Below are 20,662 nucleotides of genomic sequence, written 5' to 3' on the forward strand. Positions count from 1 at the left end.
TAGAGCTGGCTCTTCACGAAGAGCCCGCTTCCCTTCTCTCTCCTCTTCTCTCTCATCCAACTCAGCAGAAATATAGTATTTTAATCCTTACAGCCTGCTGACTGTACCTTATTGTACTTGCTCTTAGTGCAGCAATTCTGCGTTCTATTGTCTGGGTCCCACATGTCATCCGCTGTATGTGCAAAACCCTCATCCCCCTCCCCTCCCCTCCGCTTCTCCCTTCCCTTCCCTCCTCTCCTCCCCAAATCCCACCGCCGACGCAGCCAATGCGGGCACGGAGAATCTAGCCGCGTGTCGCCATGCCGCCGCCCTGCCCATCCACCGCCTTCTTCCTCCTCCCCCTCCTCCTCGCCGTCCACCTCCCGCCCGCCGCGGCCGCCGACAGCCGCCACGCGTCCACCACCGCCGCCCCCTCCTACCGCCGCATCTCGTGGGCGAGCAACCTCACGCTCCTGGGCTCCGCCTCGGTCCTCCCGGGCGCGGTCGCCGTCGCGCTCACCACCAACTCCAGCGACGGCATCGGCGCCGGCCGCGCCCTCTTCTCGGAGCCCGTGCGCCTCCTCCTCCCGCAGCCCGACCCGCGCGCCGCCCCGGTGCAGGCCTCCTTCTCCACCCGCTTCACCTTCCGCATCACCCCGTCGCCCTCCTACGGCGACGGGATCGCGTTCGTCCTCACCTCCTCGCGCACCTTCCTCGGGGCCTCCAACGGCTTCCTCGGCCTCTTCCCCTCCGCCTCCGCCTCCGACGACGGCGAGCTCGCCGGCGTCTACACCGTCGCCGTCGAGCTCGACACGCACCGCGATGTGGCGCTGCGCGACCCTGATGGCAACCACGTCGCGCTCGACGCGGGCTCCATCTTCTCCGTCGCCTCCGCGAGCCCAGGCGTCGACCTCAAGGCCGGCGTGCCCATCACCGCCTGGATCGAGTACCGCGCGCCGCGCCGCCGCCTCCGCGCTTGGCTCTCCTACTCGTCGTCCCGCCGACCCGACAAGGTCGCGCTCTCGGTCGACGTCGACCTCTCCGGCCTCCTCCTCACGTACATGTACGCCGGCTTCTCGGCGTCCAATGGCGAAGGGACCGCGGTTCACGTCGTCGAGAGCTGGACCTTTCGCACCTTCGGCTTCCCCAACACCACGCACGCCTCGGCTTCCCCGATTCCTTCGCCACCGCCCAATCCCAAGGACCAGGCGTCGCTCAAGAGCCCACTGCCGCTTCCAAAAAACAACCACCACCACCATAACCTATTCTACACGGTGCTGGGCGGAGCCCTCGGTGGCGTGGTCTTGCTGGTTCTTGTGGTCAGCAGCTCTATTCTATGGATTCGCCATTCAAAGCGCCGCACAGGTGAAAAAACTGCTGTGCTGTTCGACGACAAGAACTTCCGTGGGATGCTGTCCATGGAGGTGGTACGCGCAGCAACAAAGGATTTCGGCAGTGAAAATGTGATCGGCATTGGTGGCTCTGGCGCGATTGTGTTTGAGGGGGTTCTCCCTTCTGGGTCAAGGGTTGCTGTCAAACGGTTCCAAGCTATGTTACCGTGCTCAAAGGCGTTTTTGAGTGAGCTTCGTGCCATGCTTGATTGCCCACACCACCCCAATCTTGTGCCACTCCTTGGATGGTGCTCCAGTGAGCATGACCTGGTTCTTGTTTACGAGTTCATGCCCAATGGTAATCTTGACAGTGCACTACACACAAAGGGTGGAGCAACACTTCCCTGGGAGGCACGGTTTAGGGCGGTGCTTGGCGTTGCATCCGCACTTACATTTCTGCATGATGAATGTGAGCACCGCATTCTTCATCGTGATGTCAAGTCATCAAATGTGCTGCTCGATGGAGACTTCAATGCTCGGTTAGGAGATTTTGGTCTTGCTCGTGTGGTGAGCCATGGCGGGGTGCCCTTGGCAACACAGCCAGCGGGCACACTGGGATACCTCGCACCTGAGTATGTGCATTCAGGTGTGGCATCAGAGCGGTCGGATGTTTACAGCTTCGGAGTGGTTGCTTTGGAGGTGGCCACTGGCCGGAGACCAACGGAGAAGGGAACCGCAGTTGTTGACTGGGTGTGGAGTCTCTGGGGTCGTCGTAGGCTGGTTGATGCAGCAGACCAGCGGCTTCAGGGACGATTTGTCGCGGAGGAGATGCGGCGGGTGCTGCTTGTGGGCCTCTGCTGTGTGCATCCGGACTGTAGGAAGCGGCCTGGTATGCGAAGGGTAGTCAGGATGCTTGATGGTAGTGCACCCATGACACTGGTTCCAGATAAGAAGCCACCAGTTGTACTGAAGTCACCACTAAATCAAACATCGTCAGTGAACACCATGGATACTATCAATACTGCATTTTACAGCTGTCGCTAGACACATATACAAGGTAGGCTTGTAAAGAAGAACTTTCTTATCCATATGTAGTGGTGCTCTATCTGCTGCTAGTTTTGATGTATATGTGATGGTAATGTTTTGTGAATTCTTAGCATTGCACCAGCTATAGGTTGAACATTAGATATGTGTTGAATGTTGCATACTGTTGTTTGGGAAGGTTACTACTGGTGCACTGCCAATGACATCGACATCTTAGGAATTAGGGAAGCTATTGAAAGTGTTGTTTTCTGGTGCAAATTGCAGCGAGATATTTCATAGTTATCTTGGCTGAGATTCAGGTGTCATATATATGAAGATAGTTTTCGTAAATGTTTTCATATCTTACATATTGCCCTGGAAAATTCGAACTGTCATTATCACATATTCATATGGTATTTGGACGTTGCTCCTATTGTAAGCAGTTGTGTTGGAACGATAGCTGGTTTTGTTTTCGCAGGGCACAGTAGCTGTATTCTTGATATAGATATAACATAATTGTCTCGCTGCATTTATTTTAAACTTATGGTATCCGCTGTACACTGTCTACATCTATTGATTCATGGAAGACAAAAGACACAATCCCTTTCCTGTTCTTGTTTTCCTTTTCTTTGAATGATGGTCCATACATTTCCTACTTGACTTGACCCAGCAAGTAGTAACCAGAGTTTTTACCATAATCTGGATTATACACAATGTGGCCTGCTGCCCCATGATTACCTAGACAGTTTTATCCATAATCTGGATTATACGCAAGTCTAAAATTGTCCTCTTTATTGGAAAGTGTTAACCATCACTCCTGGGTTGTAACCTTAGCTGTGTTTCAATGCTGAAAGACTAAAGTATTAGCTGCATAGCAGTAGTACTTACCCTAGCCTGATTGTTGGTTTGAGCTTCCATGCGTAGTTTAAAATTCTGAAATTTCCAGGGATCAATTAGATCAGATTGTTCTTCTTCAGCATTTCACCATTTTTTTTTATTCTAGCTGAATCCTTGTGGTCATGTGAAAACAATCTGTGAACTGTGGGGTTGCTATATTACCCGACGCTAGAACGTTGTGCTGCTGCACATGGATGTCCATACTTCACTGTTCCTTTTTTATCATTGTTTTGACCTTTCTGTTGCAACAAGTAAAGCTAGATTTGAGAGTAATGTGGGCCTGTGGCTACACCAGCATGAAGTTTTGATTCCCTGAGCCATCTAATTATTTGTTGAAGCATATTCGCCGTTTGTGCAGGCAACTGTGAGCATAGTGCTCTGTACCACCTAATTATTTGTTGAAAGTTGAAACACATTGGCAGTTTGTGCTGGAAACTTTGAACATAGTGAGTATATCTATAAAACTGTGCTCAGATTGTTTATTCGACGTTGCCCTGCAGTTTTTGGATAAGTTGATAGATTCTGCAGCATGAGCATATGATCTGATAGACTTGAAATTTGTTCCACTGGGCACACTGATTTGTAACCCGAAAAGCAGTATAGATGTCCAGCATTCCCTTCTGCACTAATCCGAGAAAAATACCCCGCCTTTGTACTGAACCAGAATACTTTCGTTCTATTTTCTTAATGTTCTGATCTTTCCCGTGTTCCAAAATTAGAAGAGTCACGTTTGTTATTTTTGCGTTCAGCACTCCAGTATTCATGATGTGGAGTGTATTGACTGATTTCTTGGTTGCATGCTAAGCCTAGATCCCATTTGATTTCGACTTTTGAACTGCAAAAACGTCTTACATTTAGGAACAGAGTTAGTAGTATCTTGGAGTGCCAGTATGCAGCGGTAGTTCTGTGAAGAGAATTAACTGTGGCTGGTTGAGATCTACGGGGTAGTTAAAATCAACTGGCTTTGTGGTGATGAAACTAAAGTGCACGACGACATGTCAATCAGTGTTACTGTTCTCGCTTTGCAGGTACCATGCTTAAAACAAGAGCTTCACACGTGAACCCATATCATCGTCGGCATGGCATGTGGTGACAGATCAAGACACGACCCATTTGGTGTGGCCTGAAAGCTTCGAGGGGTGGGTCGATATGCACAAGCCGAACCGAACAGTTCCTGCTGTTGCCGGACATTCCCGCCGTTTCAACTTGAGAAAGGCGACTCATGCAGCGGCGGCCGCGGCGCCGTGTCTTTGGACCGCTGGCTGGCTCGTGGCCCGGAATGACGGCGGCGCCATGGCGAATGCGAGCCTTTACATGTGTGCGGAATTCTTACTACGTCTAGATACATCTGTTCTGTTTGAACGACAAGTAATTACGAACAAACACATCTGTTCTGTTTGAACGACAAGTAATTACGAACAAAGAGACTACTTTCTTCTCGAGCCCTTGAAAGTGTTTTTACCAGCGGAGCAAGATCGCATGTGTTTGACTTTGACCTGCACCTGTGTTGGGAACACAAAGATCTGGATGGATCTAGAACGGTCAATACTGAAATAGTTTGCCCTGCAGCAGCTGCAGTGATGTGTTGGTGAGTAGGGCCATAGGCGGACAGATGATACCGAGTAGCCTTAATCGCAACTTCACACGCCGGCGGAAAAGCTGACGAGATTAACTAGGGTCGATCATTGGGGATGGGACCCCGGGCCTGCCCCCCGTTGGAAAATCTGTCTGGTAGAACGTCGACGCACACGATCTCGCATGAACCCGCCCACATGCATCTTATTCTCATGACTTGCAAGCCCCTGGGCCGGGCGCCCAGTGCGGGCACTGTGCAGGAAAGTGCATCCATGTCTGGGTTTCCATGGATGAAATTCAGAAAATGCGTCCAGACAGAAGGAGCACGCCTTTTGTTCATATTCACATATATACAAGCCTCTGAAACGATCACAGTCGATGAAATACTTGCATCGCGTAATTTTTGGCATAGTTTATGAGTTAGCCATTGTTGGAAACACAATATGCAGATATTCATGGACATTGCATTTTGGAGGGCAGAATCCCAACACATATTTACTGCCGATTGATTTTGCTTCTGTTCATTTGTCTTTATATTCACTCATTTTAATTTTTTCAAGAACACCTCGAGAGGGAATGGCCGCTGGTACGACCACTCCCAGTCTTATTGGACGTCATCTTGGTTTTCTGAAGTTTCTGTTAGTCATGGTCGAAGCGTTGTACGACAAGATGTTGTCTTTTATTTTTTGCGGGTGACAAGATGGTGTCTTTGCCTTTGATTCACTTGAAACTTCATATTTTCCAGGACTTTTTCTAAGATGATTCCAACATAATATATAGACATAATATCCAGACTTTCGACAGTGGCATGGTACATAGCAACTTCATAAGATCGCCCTCGATAGCAATTCTTTTCCACTTCTTTTCATGCACATACGTAAAAACTTCAACAAAATGAAACAACAAAAACAAAAACTTACTTATTTTATCTACCTTGTTGTGTGGGTTGCCTTCCACAATGCGCTTCATTTTTGGTCGGGGAGGCCAACCGTAGTGTCGATTATTCTCTCTTAGGTGCATTGATGCCGACCCCGTAGCTTCTCGCATTGACGATGATACCGTCTCCATCATACATTCTCATCTTCTTTCTTCCTGAGAAATGTCTGACAAAAAGGATGTTTTGCTCGAATGTCAAATCTCACATTTCCTTGAGACATTGATGACATCTTTTATTGTTCTAGAAGTGGCTACCTAGAATGATGGGTGCAATGGGATCCTCTGCCATATCACCTATAATAAGATCAATCGTAACGGGACAATCACACCATGTTTAATCCCTACGACTTGTGTAATAGTAAAATTGGCCATGTTCAATTTAATTTCGCTGTCAACAAAAGGACCAAGATTGAGAATATCATATGCAAACTTAGGGATAGTGGAAACACTAGAGCCAAGATCACATAAAACATTAAAATTATTTAAACCAATCTCAGTTTCAATGATAGGTTCAAATATATCCTCTTGTTTAGCGAGATGCTTACCATATAATTTTTTTCGTTCATCATCCAACTCACAAGCCTTAATTGCAACTTTATCAACAAAATATTTGTATGCCTCGTCATTTGATATTTTAGGTAGTGGATGCTTTAGTGTCAACATGTTCATAAAATCAATAACAGAGTAAGTTTGTTTTCGTATATGACTCCTATCGAGCTCCTTTGAAGTTTTTTTTGCTACTTCTCATCGTTTTTACACTCTCAACTGGATTAGGTCTCGTCTTTCCAACAAACTTTGCTAGAATCAAGGTTTGACTTTCTGCAATGTTAACAGCATGTGTCTTCATGCTCTTAGTTCTTTCTTCAAGAGCCTCCACATCGTTAGTGAGTCTAGCAATCTTGTCGGTCAATTGACAAAATAAGTTATCATGTCTCTGCAAGATATTAGTAAATGTGGAATTTTGTTTGCTTTTCGCTAGTGATATAAGTTTTCAAAGTTTCATCCAAAATGTTTCTATTATCGTTGCTCATTCGTTTAAAATTAGGAGATCATGTATTATTACGATACGGTAGTCCAGGAACAAACACATTATTTTTCCAATTGAGATTTTAGCTATTTTGAGCAATGGAGTTAACATCATTAACATCTTCTTTGGTAATTGCATCAACATTTATCTCTTCTTTACCTTTCATAACACCAATGAGTTCATCGAGTTTTGCGGTCGCCTCTCCATTCTACTTCTCGAAGGTAGCATTGACCCTTTTTGTGGTAGACCTTTGTACATGATAGTGGGTGTTGATCTCTTGCATATGATCAAGCAGCTTCCTGGCTTCAACAATGGGTCTTCCCATAATAGTTCCTCGTGCAACATTGCCAATCATAGTTTTCGACATGAGAGTTAAAGCATTATAAAACATATGAAGGCTCAACCATGCTTCCATCCCGTGATTAGGAAAATTTATTATAGCTTCCTTCATGCGAACCCATGCGAGTGCTAGTGGCTCACGTTCTTCGTGCTTCAAACTTGTTATGTGTGGCAATCACATATTTTTGCAGGGGGACACAAATTACAAGACAACTTGTTGCAACATTCATCCCATAATGTTATACTAAGTCTAGGAAAACCTAGGAGCCATTCTTTAGCTCTTGTCTTAGGGAGAATGGAAATAGGCACAACTTCAAAGCATAAGGTTCATAGTGTTTAATGTGTGTCATGTTGCATAACTCAAAAAAAAGTGCAAGTGCATACCAACATCTTCAGACTAAATTGGATTTAATTTCATATTACTCGGTAGCGACATCAGGTTGTGTAATTGGTGGATCCATAAAATTATCACTTGGAGCAACAAAGTCTCTAAGGTTTCGAGCCATACTAATTTCTTTGGGGTTTTCCGTCACAAAACTAGAAAGAAAATAAAACTACAACAAGAAGAGAAACTAAAATAAAGACTCCAACAAAAACTCTAACACACTGGTTAGTAACACAATGCCTCCCCAACAACGGTGCCAGAAAAGGTGGTTGATGCCCTTCGAGACCCGGTTTGGATAGCGAAGGTTTCCCTGCCCTTTTCCCAAGGAGTGACCCTGAGTTTGTGGAACCCATGAGAGGATGTGCACTACGAGAGAGGCTCTACCAAGTCTTTGTGAGAAAACTAAATTCCAGTTTTCGTGACCGGAGCTTAACTACCTTAGGGTGTAAACACTTAGAATTAAAACATGCATGGGTATGAGGACTTGAATCTTACAACCATATATTTGTGTTCCAGGTTATCCTGATCTTAATTTGTGCTTTGGAAGACAACTGTTAAGATGTTCTTGCAATGAGACAAAGTGGGGGATGTGTCCAAATTACGTCTTGAATGATTCATGATCTACCTTAAGAGTCAGTTGTCCAACCGCAGGCCCTTACCGCCGCGCGGGATTACCTCAGATATTAAAAATATAATTCAGACAAAAGAAATGTGCGTTTAATGACTTCACCTCATGAATCCCCAAGGACTATATTTCTGCTACCGTACTAAACCTTTCCACCACTCGTGTTTAGAATAATGTTTCGCGTCCTCCCTCAACCTAACCTCCTCCTTGATCGAACTTCATAAATGCAGGGTCGAAGAATGGGAAAGACACGTTAATTAAAAGTCCCATCCACCCCCCATACAAATACATTGGGTTTCAAGGTTATGCCTCAACCCATTTCCTTACCGAATTACTCACACATGACGATCGAATCACAAAAATATATCATTGGAGAAGACAGAAACATGCAAGCTTTATTGGTAATATGTCTTAAAATGATTGCGGGATGCGATACATGATTACAAGTATGACTAACATGGAGATGGCTTTGCGTTGATTGTGATGGTGGCGGCTATGAGATGAGATGGAAAATGGTGGCGACTAGGGTTGGAGAATGGTTTATGTTTCCTGGATGGTGGTTTTCGATGATGCTTCCCTGGGATTCTGGTGTTGGTCCCTTTATAGTAGTTGTTGGGTTGGATGCCATAGAGCCGTAGGCACCTGGTACAAGTGCTTGAGCTCCTACGACATGATGTCTTTGTTGGGGAACGTTGCATGGGAAACAAAAAAATTCCTACGCTCACCAAGATCAATCTATGGAGACTAACATCTACGAGAGGGGGAGTGCATCTACATACCCTTGTAGGTCGCTAAGCGGAAGCGTATATAACGCGGTCGATGTAGTCGAACGTCTTCACGATCCAAATCGCAATCCGTCTTGCGATCCCATCATGATCTGTCCCGCGATCCCATCACGATCCACCCCGATCTAGTGTCGAACGAACGACACCTCCGCGTTCAGCACACATACAGCTTGACGACGTCTCCGCCTCCTTGATCCACCAAGCCATGGCGGAGTGGTAGATGAGTTCCCCCGTCAATGCGACAACGTGACGATGGTGGTGGTGTAGCTGTCCCGGCAAGGGTTCGCCAAGCACTACCAAAATATCTAGAGGAGGAGACGATCTGGAGGGAGAGGGAGTGGCTGCACTGTGGCTTGTGTTTCTGCAGCCCTCATCTCCCTTAGATATATATAGGAGGAGGGGTGGAGGCCAGCGGCCCCTAGGGATAGGGCTTGGGCGGCGGCCAAGGTGGCTTGCCCATCAAGTTTAGTGGCGCCGCCCTTTGGGCCAGCCCTCAACGAGCCTTTCGACCACATGGGCCTTGGTGTGAGGGGCGGCCAGCCCACCAGGGGTTGGTGTGCCCCCTCTTACAGCCCATGGCTGTAATACCACGGAGCTTTTCCGGAGCATGAATACCAACTTCATATATATCAATCTTTACCTCCGGACCATTCTGGAGCTCCTCGAGATGTCTGGGATATCATCCGAGATGCCGAACAACTTTCGGTTATCACCACACATGACTCATTAATACCAAATCTTCACCTAACCTTAAGTGTGCACACCTTGCGAGTTCGAGAACTATGCAGACATGACCTAGATACTCTCCGGTCAATAACCAATAGCGGGACCTGGATGTCCATATTGGCTCCTACATATTCTATGAATATCTATATCGGTCGAACCACGATGTCAAGGATTCAATCAATCCCGTATACTATTCCCTTTGTCCATTGGTATGTCACTTGCCGGAGATTCGATCGTCGGTATGTGCATACCTAGTTCAATATCGTTACATGCAAGTCTCTTTACACGTTTATGTAATACAAGATCTCGTGACTAACTCCTTAGTCACGTTGCTTGCAAGCTCATTGTGATGTTGTATTACTCAGTAGGCCCTAGAGATACCTATCTGCCATACAGAGTGACAAACCCCAGTCTCGATTCATGCACATAGGAACAGATACTTGGCATGCAGAAAATAGTAGAGTGACAAATCCCAGTCATACACAAGACATTCCTCCGGTGTCCGGAAGTTGCATGATCTCATGGTCATTGGAACAAATACTTGGCATGCACAAAATAGTAGCAATAAACTGACATGATCATATTCTACGTTCATAGTTTGGGTCTTGTCCATCACATCATTCTCCTAATGATGTGATCGCGTTATCAAATGACAACTCATGTCTATGGTGAGGAAACCTTGACCATCTTTGATCAACGAGCTACTCCTTTAGAGGCTCACCAGAGATAGTGTGTTGTCTATGTATCTACACATGTATTTGAGTTTCCAATCAATACAATTCTAACATGGATAATAAATGATTATCATGAACAAGGAAATATAATAATAACTAATTCATTATTGACTCTAGGGCATATTTCCAACAGTCTCCCACTTGCAGTAGAGTCAATAATCTAGTTCGCGTTACTATGTGGCTCACACCCAATAAGTTCTCGGGTTTAATCATGTTTTGCTTATGAGATAGGTTTTAGTCAATGGGTGTGAACCTTTCAGATTCGTGTGTTCTTTACAAATCTCTATGTCATACTGTAGATGCTGCTACCATGCTCCATTTGGAACTATTCCAACTGATTGTTCCACTATACGAATCCGGTTTGCTACTTTAGAGTCATCCAGATTCGTGTCAAAGCTTGCATCAACGTAACCCTTTACAACGAACTCTTTTATCACCTCCATAATCAAGAAAAATTTCCTTAGTCCTCAAGTTACTAAGGATAATTTTGACCGCTGTCCAGTGATCCATTCCTGCATCACTCTTGTACCCCTTGATAGACTCATGGCAAGACACACATCAGGTGCGGTACACAACATGACATACTATGGAGGCTACGACTAAGGCATAGGGGACGACCTTCATCATTTCTCTTTCTTCTGTCGTGGTTGAGCTTTGAGTCTTACTCAAATTCACACGTTACGACACAACCAAGAACTCCTTCTTTGACCGATCTATTTTGAACTCCTTCAAAATCTTGTCAAGGTACGTATTCATTGAAAGTTTTATCGAGCGACTTGATCTATCTCTATAGATCTTGATGCTCAATGTTTAAGTAGCTCAATCCAGGTTTCCTTTGAAAAACACATTTCAACCAACACTATATGCTTTCTAGAAATTCTACATCATTTCCGATCAACAATATGTCAACCACATATACTTATCAGAAATTCTATAGTGCTCCCACTCACTTTCTTGTAAATACAATTTTCTCATAAACTTTGTATGAACCCAATAACTTTGATAATCTCATCAAAGCGTATATTCGAACTTCGAGATGCTTGCTCCAGTCCATGGAAGGATCGCTGGAGCTTGCATACTTGTTAGCATCCTTAGGATCGACAAAACCTTCTGGTTGTATCACATACAACCTTTCCTCAAGAAAACCATGAAGGAAACAATGTTTTGACATCCATCTGCCAGATTTCATAATTGAAAAATGCAGCAATTGCTAACATATTTCCAACAGACTTTTAGCATCGCTACGAGTGAGTCAGTCTCATCATAGTCAACTCCTTGAACTTGTAGAAAACCTCTTTGCGACAAGTCGAGCTTTCTGAATGGTGACACTTACCATCATTGTCTGTCTTCCTTTTAAAGATCCATTTGTACTTAATAGACTTTTGACCATCAAGTAGTTCTTCCAAAGTCCACTCTTTGGTTTCATACATGGATCCTATCTCGTATTACACTACAAGAAATATGGTCAATAATGACCCACAATTTAGGTCACTGAATTGTCATTATTTTTGATTTATGACCTTCTTATGACCAAAACGAAGAGGTCAACAGTTGGCCGTCAAGAACAGACAAACTTGACCTTTCCTAGTTTTTGGTCATGGATTCTATGACCAAAAGCAATTGGTCGTGGAATCTATTGACCAAAAAATTGGTCACTACCCATAGGCCTGATCCACGTATAATCTGATGTGGCTCAGCTGACATGGCACCATCCACGTGGCACAAGGTGACATGTCCAAAAAATGACATGGATGCCACATAGTCTGACAAGATATTCTTAGTGGCCCAATGGACCAAACCCATAAATACGACCCATTTAGGATCTGTTTCCATTTGGGCTATTTTTTTCTCAACCAAACATTATTGGGCCATGGGAAATTGCTTATATTTAGCAATTTTCTAAAACCAACTATTCATTATTCTACTTGTGTGGCCTAATTAGTACAGTACATAACAAATCTTCTATCCAGCCAGTTATGGTCTGTTTCAACTCATCTTCTATCCAGCGAGAAGACATTCACACTACAATACATAACTCGTAGCAAATTAAAAGGGCACATGACAGCTAGCAGTAGTCAATATTTCATCAACTTACAACCTAATGACAGGACTAAACAAAAAACCATCACGTCACATGAAAGTTCCATTTTGTTCCAACTTGAATTAAGCTTCTTCGAACTTTATAGTTGAAGATATTCTACATGGACGTCAACACCACCATTGGATCCGTCCTTAGAAGCTACTAGTCATCCACAAACCTGCACATGCAACCATATTACAAGCATGCAAAAACCAATAGCATGCTTCCATAATACCACATAATAGAAAGAAGATAGCAGGGGCAAACAAAGTATACTGGAATCTCTAAAAGAACTTATATTTAGGAACATAGGGAGTACAAGCATACGATTGAATGTATAAGTGGAAATATTTTTACATATGACAAAATACAACAATAAAATAATGCTGTGAATGAACAGGTTATCACAAGCTTCTTGTTAGAGACTAAATACCAACAGACCCTGCCAGAATTATGAACATGGTGACTAAAAAAACTATGGTAATACAATACCTTCAGGTTATCCTCCAATACATTTGATACAGATCGAGAAGTCTTGATCAAACAAAACATACCTGTGCAATTTGAATGTATTTGGCCCATAGCGATGGGTGGCAAGCTTGGCTGCTTGAGATCTTGTATCTTGTTCTTCAAAGTTATTACTCTATGTACCTACATCAATGCTCCATCAATGTTTATTTACAAACAACAACAAAAAAAATAAATGTGAGCACCTGGTGCAGTAGTTCTACTGAATGACCCAAAACAGATCATAATATTACTTTAGCTTATGTAGAGATAACAAAGTGCAGCATCGAGAAACATATCAGAATTATAGTGCCATTTAACTCTTCTCTCACTACTAAAAGAATGTATATTTATTTATTGGATATAAATTAAACTTGAACTAAAGCCTCCATGTTAATCCACATCATTAAAATTAATTAAACTGTTAGATCTTAGATTTACGGCTAGGATTAACTGAGCGATAGACTGTATCAGGACGTGACATACGTCGGAAACAAACATACCTGCAGAGGCAAATAAATTATACGTGCGATGGCAAAAGGAGATGGTGACGACGTGGACTCTTGATTCCTAATAAAAGACTAATCTAAAAGGACTATGGCAGAACATGATCCATGTGAGAATAAAATCCATCATGCAAAGGCAAAGGAGGCAAACGGCGACATGTTTGCAACCTAGACTCTCGAGTCCTGATGATATACTACTTTTTTGCGTGGATAGAGTCATGCTTATATAATACTATGTGGTTGGCTGAATCATGGAAACCAAATGGAATTTCATGTAGCCTCCTAGCTGGGTATCTGCATACGCACATGTATAGTCTTGTAAGTGAGATATATTGCTGAGATCCAAATTGAATATTTGATTCTTCTGTGCATACACAATATACATGGGTGTATATACTTCTAATGTGTTATTCCACATTTACGTCCCAACTCCATCCTGTGTTCCCGAATTCAATTATTTTAAAATGGTAGTTAATACTAGTGAAAGTGTCCGTGCGTTGCACCGGGTTAGATTTTTTATTTTCAAATCATGGATTTGTATTTGAAAATCTCACCCCTCCCTTCAGGTACTGCATTGTCGGAGAAACAAAAAAAATTCATGTAATGGAAAAACGGGAGATAATGTCGAGCTAGATGGGGATGGAGGTGATGGTAATGGATCACGTCTATCTGATTATCTGATGCTTTTACAACATGACTAAGAAGGTCACTTATTTGGGTTTCTTGTAGTGTGTGCTAACCAAATACAAAATTTAATGTGATATGCTGCAATATTGTGTTCTGGTCACCCATGTACCCAACTACTAAACACTCAGCAAGACAAAATTATATAGACATATGTGATACATGTCTACTGTCCGCAACAACTGTATTTGCTACAGTAAACTAACAAATTTACAAATAGATGAGGACCATCAAATGCTTCAAAATTACCTGCGCCAAAGTAGGCCTACGCGATGGCTAACGATCTTATGGCAAAATCGATGGAGGCGATGGCACATTGTCTTGCGGCCAAGTCGATGGCGGAGAAGTCGACGGGCTTGACGGTTGGAAAGTCGACGGATCCAGTAAGCAATTAAGCTAATTGATAACTGAAGAAAGGGAAGATCTTCAAGAATTACTACATCATCATATCCAAGAATTATTGTAACCAAGTTGAAGAATCTGATAGGAACAGGAGATATAATATACTTAATATATTATATGGAAACAAAAATGCAGACTAAAGAAACAATAGTGTATGACATATTACAATGGTGGTAGCAATATAATGGAACTAATAATTTTTTTAATTGTAAAATAAATCTGAAGTACGGAAGCAGCATATGAGAAAGAAGAAGCATATGTGATATAATCTAAAGTTACCATGAGGAGGAAGCATGGAAATGTGCTCTGTAAATATGACTATTCTTAATTGGAGGCCCAATTAAATAAGGTTCTGCCATGATGAAGAGATGCAAGTTTCTACTATCTACATGCCTAATTCATCAAAATAAAGTGTGGAACAGCAGAAGCATTATATCTTGTGATAGTAGAAGCACATGTTACTAACTGGAAGCTCCATTGTAGGAAGTATGAAAAAATTTCTATCTCAACATAACTCATTTCAATTCGAAACATATAAATTTGAAAACAGAAATTAACTAAAGAGAGCAGCAGACATATTTATGCAAGTTCATGTGATCTAAAAGCTACCTAGATAATTAAATTCGGGATGCTTTAGTGATCAAATACACAATGGGCAGAACAAATACACACACAGCAGCAGTCAAAAAGTCCGCACACACTGAACATATCTACTAATGAATATTTACAATATTGTTGATCTCCTGCATTTTCACTACTTGTGCAGAAGTAGCAATTTCATGCTCTGATGTGCTACTGTTCCTTACTTGTGGTTATATTTTTATTAAATTATCTGATATATACTTCTTTCCTAATTACATCCTCCTACCTTCTCTTACCTGACAGAACAAAGAGTTCTAGAGGCCCTGAAGCCGAGAGAGCCATATATATACAAAGTCCAAGGGATTGTGAGAGTAGTGAGAGCCATACAAAGTTTTTTTTGAGTATTAACCAAATATGCGTATGTACCCTTCTAAGTTGCCCCATTTCGGATGGAGAAGTATAATTCTCTCTCTCTCAAAAAAGAAAAGGAGCAGTATACCTGCGAGATGTGCTATGTTGTACATAAAAGAAGATGCTTACATGCTAGTTCGGAAGCTTAGTATGTTGTTCATGGTACTAACAAAGGAATTATACACTAACCCCCCAAAAAGCAGTGCAAACTACCTCTTAAAAAGCAGTATATACTACGTAGAGGGAAAAGTATATGCTATATTTTTTGCTAAATAACAGTATATGCTAATTGAGATGTTGAGCACTATATACCCCCGAAAAGGTCAGCATGTACTATGTAGTACTCCTTAAAAATGATGTACATACTCATTCAAAAAAAACTCAGTACATACTCCTTTAAAGAGGTTGTATATATGATATAGATTCTCTTTGGACAAATGGTAGAGTATACTCCTTGGAAAAATTGCAGTATATACTCCTTAAAAAATGAAGTAGGTATGTACCCACCTATATACTCGAGAGAAATATCTTAGTATATGCTCCTTGTTGGAAAAAATAGCAGCATATAAACACCTTAAAATGTAGTACACTTCCTCCGAATGTAAGATATACCTTCATAGACATATTTGTTGTTTTGTATATACATCTTCATAAAGTGATAGCATACTACTTACACAAGTTTCGAATGTATGGCATATACTCCTTTCTGCATATTATCTATATATACATGTTAATGTACTACCGACACTAATTTTTTAATGCATATTATCTATATTTACATTGTTAATGCTATACTACCTTGGTTATCAACTATATAAGCTACTACCTGCCGTAGTGGGTCGTCCTGGCCGTGCTTGAGCTCGGGCCGGATCTCTTGGTCGCCCTAGGAGCAGACCCCTGCCCCTCCTCCTCGAGAAGAGCATGGCCGACGGCAAGGTGCGCCCCTCCTCCTCCTTCTCGAGCTGGGCAAGGACGACACCCTCCTGTCGTCATCGTCGTCTCCACACCATGTTAACCTATAGGAAAGGGGCGGATAGGAGAAAAATGTGAGGAGGAGAGGGTGGATCCAAGCGGGAAGGATGGGAAGGTCCTACCTAGGCAATGCCGGCGACGAATCCTTGACACCGAGGTTCAACCGATAAATTATTCGGAGAATATGTAGGATCCAATATGGGCATCCAAGTCACGCTATTGGATATTGACCGAGGAGTACCTCGGGGCATGTCTGCATAGTTCTCGAACCCGCAGGGTCTGCACACTTAAGGTTCGGCGATGTTTTAGTATAGTTGAGTCATATGTGTGGTTACCGAATGTTGTTCGGAGTCCCGGATGAGATCACAGACGTCACGAGGGTTTCCGGAATGGTCCGGAGACGAAGATTGATATATAGGATGACCTCATTTGGTTACCGAAAAGTTTTCGGGCATTACCGGGAATGTACCGGGAGTGACGAATGGGTTCCGGATGTTCACCGGGGGGGGGGGGGGGCTGCCCACCCGGGGAATCCCATAGGCCTTAGGGGTGCCGCACCAGCCCTTAATGGGCTGGTGGGACAGCCCAAAAGGGCCATATGCGCAGGAGATAGAAAATCAAAGAGGAAAGGAAAAAAAGGGTGGGAAGGAAGGGAAGGACTCCACCTTCCAATCCTAGTTGGACTAGGATTGGAGGTGGACTCCTCCACTTGCTTGGCCGGCGGACCCTTGGGGTCTTGGACCCGAAGGCAAGCCTCCCCTCCCCTCCTCCTATATATAGTGGGGTTCTAGGGCTGATTTGAGACAACTTTTGCCACGACAGCCCGACCACAAACACCACGGTTTTTCCTCTAGATCGTATTTCTGCGGAGCTCGGGTGGAGCCCTGCAGGAGTAGATCCTTCACCACCACCGGAGTGCCGTGACGCTGCCGGAGAAATCATCTAATTCTCTGTCTTGCTTGCTGGATTAATAAGGTCGAGATCATCGTCGAGCTGTACGTGTGCTGAACGCGGAGGTGCCGTCCGTTCGGCACTAGATCAGAGCGGATCGTGGGACGGATCGTGGGACGGTTCGTGGGACGGTTGCTACTTCTCAAACAAGAGTGCCAGAAATTGACACGTTGACGGAGATTGGGCTTGCGTTGGTTTTTCCCTTGAAGAGGAAAGGGTGATGCAGCACAGGAGCAGTAAGTATTTCCCTCAGTTTGAGTCCAAGGTATCGATCCAGAAGGAGGGTCTCGTTAAGTCCAGAGTACCTGCGCAAACACAAACAAGCTTGCACCCAATGCTTCAAAGGGGTTGTCAACCCCTTCAAGATTGTTTGCAAAGTGAGATCTGAAGGCGGAAAGTGCAACGAAGTAAAAAGTGTAAGGCTGAAAATATGGTGTGGAGTAGACCCTGGGGGCCATAGTGTTCACTAGAGGCTTCTCTCAAAATAACAAGTATTACGGTGGGTGAACAAATTATTGTCGAGCAATTGATAGAACCGCGCAAAGTCATGACGATATCTAAGGCAATGATCTAGCATATAGGCATCACGTCCGAGACAAGTAGACCGATACTTTCTGCATCTACTACTATTACTCCACACATCGACCGCTATCCAGCATGCATCTAGTGTATTGAGTTCATGACGAACAGAGTAACACTTTAAGAAAGATGACATGATGTAGAGGGATAGTCTCAAACCAATGATGAAAACCCCATCTTTTTACCCTTGATGGCAACAACACGATACGTGCCTCGCTACCCCTTCTGTCACTGGGTGAGGTCACCGCACGGTATGAACCCAAAACCAAGCACTTCTCTCATGGCAAGAATCATAGATCTAGTTGGCCAGACAAAACCCACAACTCGAAGAGAATTACAAGGATATGAAATCATGCATAAGAGAGATGAGAAGAAACTCAAATAAGATTCATAGATAATCTGATCATAATTCTACAATTCATCGGGTCTCGACAAACACACCGCAAAAGAAGATTACATCGGATAGATCTCCATGAAGATCATGGAGAACTTTGTATTGAAGATCCAAGAGAGAGAAGAAGCCATCTAGTTACTAGCTATGGACCCGTAGGTCTATGGTGAACTACTCACGCATCATCGGAGAGGTCATGGTGTTGATGGAGAAGCCTTCCGTGTCCGAATCCCCCTCCGGCAGGGCACCAGAACGTGCCCAGATGGGATCTTGCGGAGACAAAAGCTTGCGGCGGTGGAAAAGTGATTACGATGCTCCCCTGATTTTTTGGGAATATTTGGGAATTTACAGGCGCAAGATCTAGGTCAGGGGACCTCCAGGGGGCCCACAAGCCTGCATGTCGCGCCCCCCTGGCCGCAGGGTGGGGGCTTGTGGGGTCCCTGGGGCTCTTCTGGCTTGACCCCCAAGCTCTCCGATCTTCTTCCGTTCCAGAAAAAATCTTTTCGGGGATTTTCTTCCGTTTGGACTCCGTTTCAAAATCTCCTCTGAAAGGGGTCAAAAACATGGAAAAAACAGGAACTGGCACTTGGCACTAGATTAATAAGTTAGTCCCAAAAAATAAATAAAAGGCATGCAAAACATCCAAAGTTTGACAAGATAATAGCATGAAACCATAAAAAATTATAGATACGTTGGAGACGTATCAACGGTTCGCGGGACGGATCGAGGGATGTGAGGACGTTCCACTACATCAACCGCGTTTATTAACGCTTCCTGATGTGCGATCTACAAGGGTACGTAGATCCAAATCTCCTCTCGTAGATGGACATCACCATGATAGGTCTTCGTGTGCGTAGGAAATTTTTGGTTTCCCATGCGACGTTCCCCAACACTGGGAGCCCACAAGCCCCCTAGGCGCGGCCAGGGGGAGGCCGCGCCTAACAGGCTTGTGGCTTCCTGCTGGTGCCCCTCTGGTACTTCTTCGGCCCAATATTTTTTATAAATTCTAAAATAAATCCTCGTTGATTCTCACGGCTTTTGGAGTGGCGCAGAATAGGTATCTCAAACTTGCTCCTTTTTAGGCCAGAATTCCAGCTGCCGACATTCTCCCTCTTCATGTAAACCTTGCAAAATAAGAGAGAAAAGGCATAAGTATTGTACCGTGAAGTGTAATAACAGCCCAAAAAGCGATAAATATCAACATGAAAGCATGATGCAAAATGGACGTATCATTGACGCCCGAGGAGTGGGCCATGGAGTTGGCCAAGAGGAAGGGTCGAAGGCACGCATAGGATGCAAGGGGCAAGGCAGCTGCCACCGCAGCCGCGCAGCAGGAAGACACCAATGCCCGGGTGAAGGCGGCAACGAGGGAGGCCATGTTGTACGTAGAGGTAAACCCTAGCCAGCACGGGCTTGTCGCCGCTGTTGCTGTGGCCATGGCCAGCACGGGCTCGTCAGCATATCCTCGGATGATGCTACCGTAGTCGCCGCGTGCCTTCCGCGTAGCCGATTCCTGGCTTCCACGCCTACCCACAAGGCAACCGCTTCTCCAGGGAATGCTTGCTGGAAGTGAGCATCACGACCCCTTCCACGCCCGCGTCGGTGACCATCAACCTCAACACCACGCTGGTGGTAGGTGGATCATTGTCCGGAGGTATGAGGAAACGCCATGCGAGATGCCAACCGACATGCTCACCGGCGCCCACAATCTATCCGACGGAATGCCGGCGGCCATCGACGATGACACGACCAACTGTGTCCTCGAGAACATGATCTTCGAGTGTGGTGCGCTGGTGGCTCGTGCTTACTCCGCGACTGCGTACAATCCTGATGAGACCCAAAGCTAGGACGACCGAGCGCCATTCACGCAGGCCACCAATGATCCACATGGCGCCTTCATGCAAGATCAGGTCGGCCTAGACGGCTTCCCGCTCGACCATGAGTTCCCGGAGGACTATGGCCTTGAGGAGGAGGATGATGACATGGAGATCGATGAGGAGCCTTTGTTCGAGGAGGAGGTCGCCAACCAAACTGTTTCGAGGCGAAGCCGAACCGCAAGAGCAAGTGGACGAAGGCATACATGCCGGCTGAGGACGAGCTCCTTTGTGAGTGTTGGAGGGACATTGGGCAAGACCCGAAGGTCGGTGCCGAACAAAAGTGGTCAGACATATGGACTCCTGTTCATCATGATTTCCATGAGCGCAAGAAGTTTCCTCTGTACCAAATGCAAAGCAA

General features: G+C 44.6%; 1 protein-coding gene across 1 annotated transcript; it reads left to right on the top strand.

The window, feature by feature from the left end:
* The first annotated feature begins 207 nt into the window (after positions 1 to 207).
* On the top strand, positions 208 to 2,684 carry LOC123414052 (L-type lectin-domain containing receptor kinase S.7-like). The gene has a single exon (XM_045106634.1). The coding sequence runs from the start codon at positions 300 to 302 to the stop codon at positions 2,352 to 2,354; it is 2,055 nt and encodes a 684-aa protein (XP_044962569.1). The 5' UTR covers positions 208 to 299; the 3' UTR covers positions 2,355 to 2,684.
* Positions 2,685 to 20,662: the final 17,978 nt, after the last annotated feature.

This window comes from Hordeum vulgare, chromosome 1H (genome assembly GCF_904849725.1).
Source record: "Hordeum vulgare subsp. vulgare chromosome 1H, MorexV3_pseudomolecules_assembly, whole genome shotgun sequence".
Classification (NCBI taxonomy): domain Eukaryota; kingdom Viridiplantae; phylum Streptophyta; class Magnoliopsida; order Poales; family Poaceae; genus Hordeum; species Hordeum vulgare.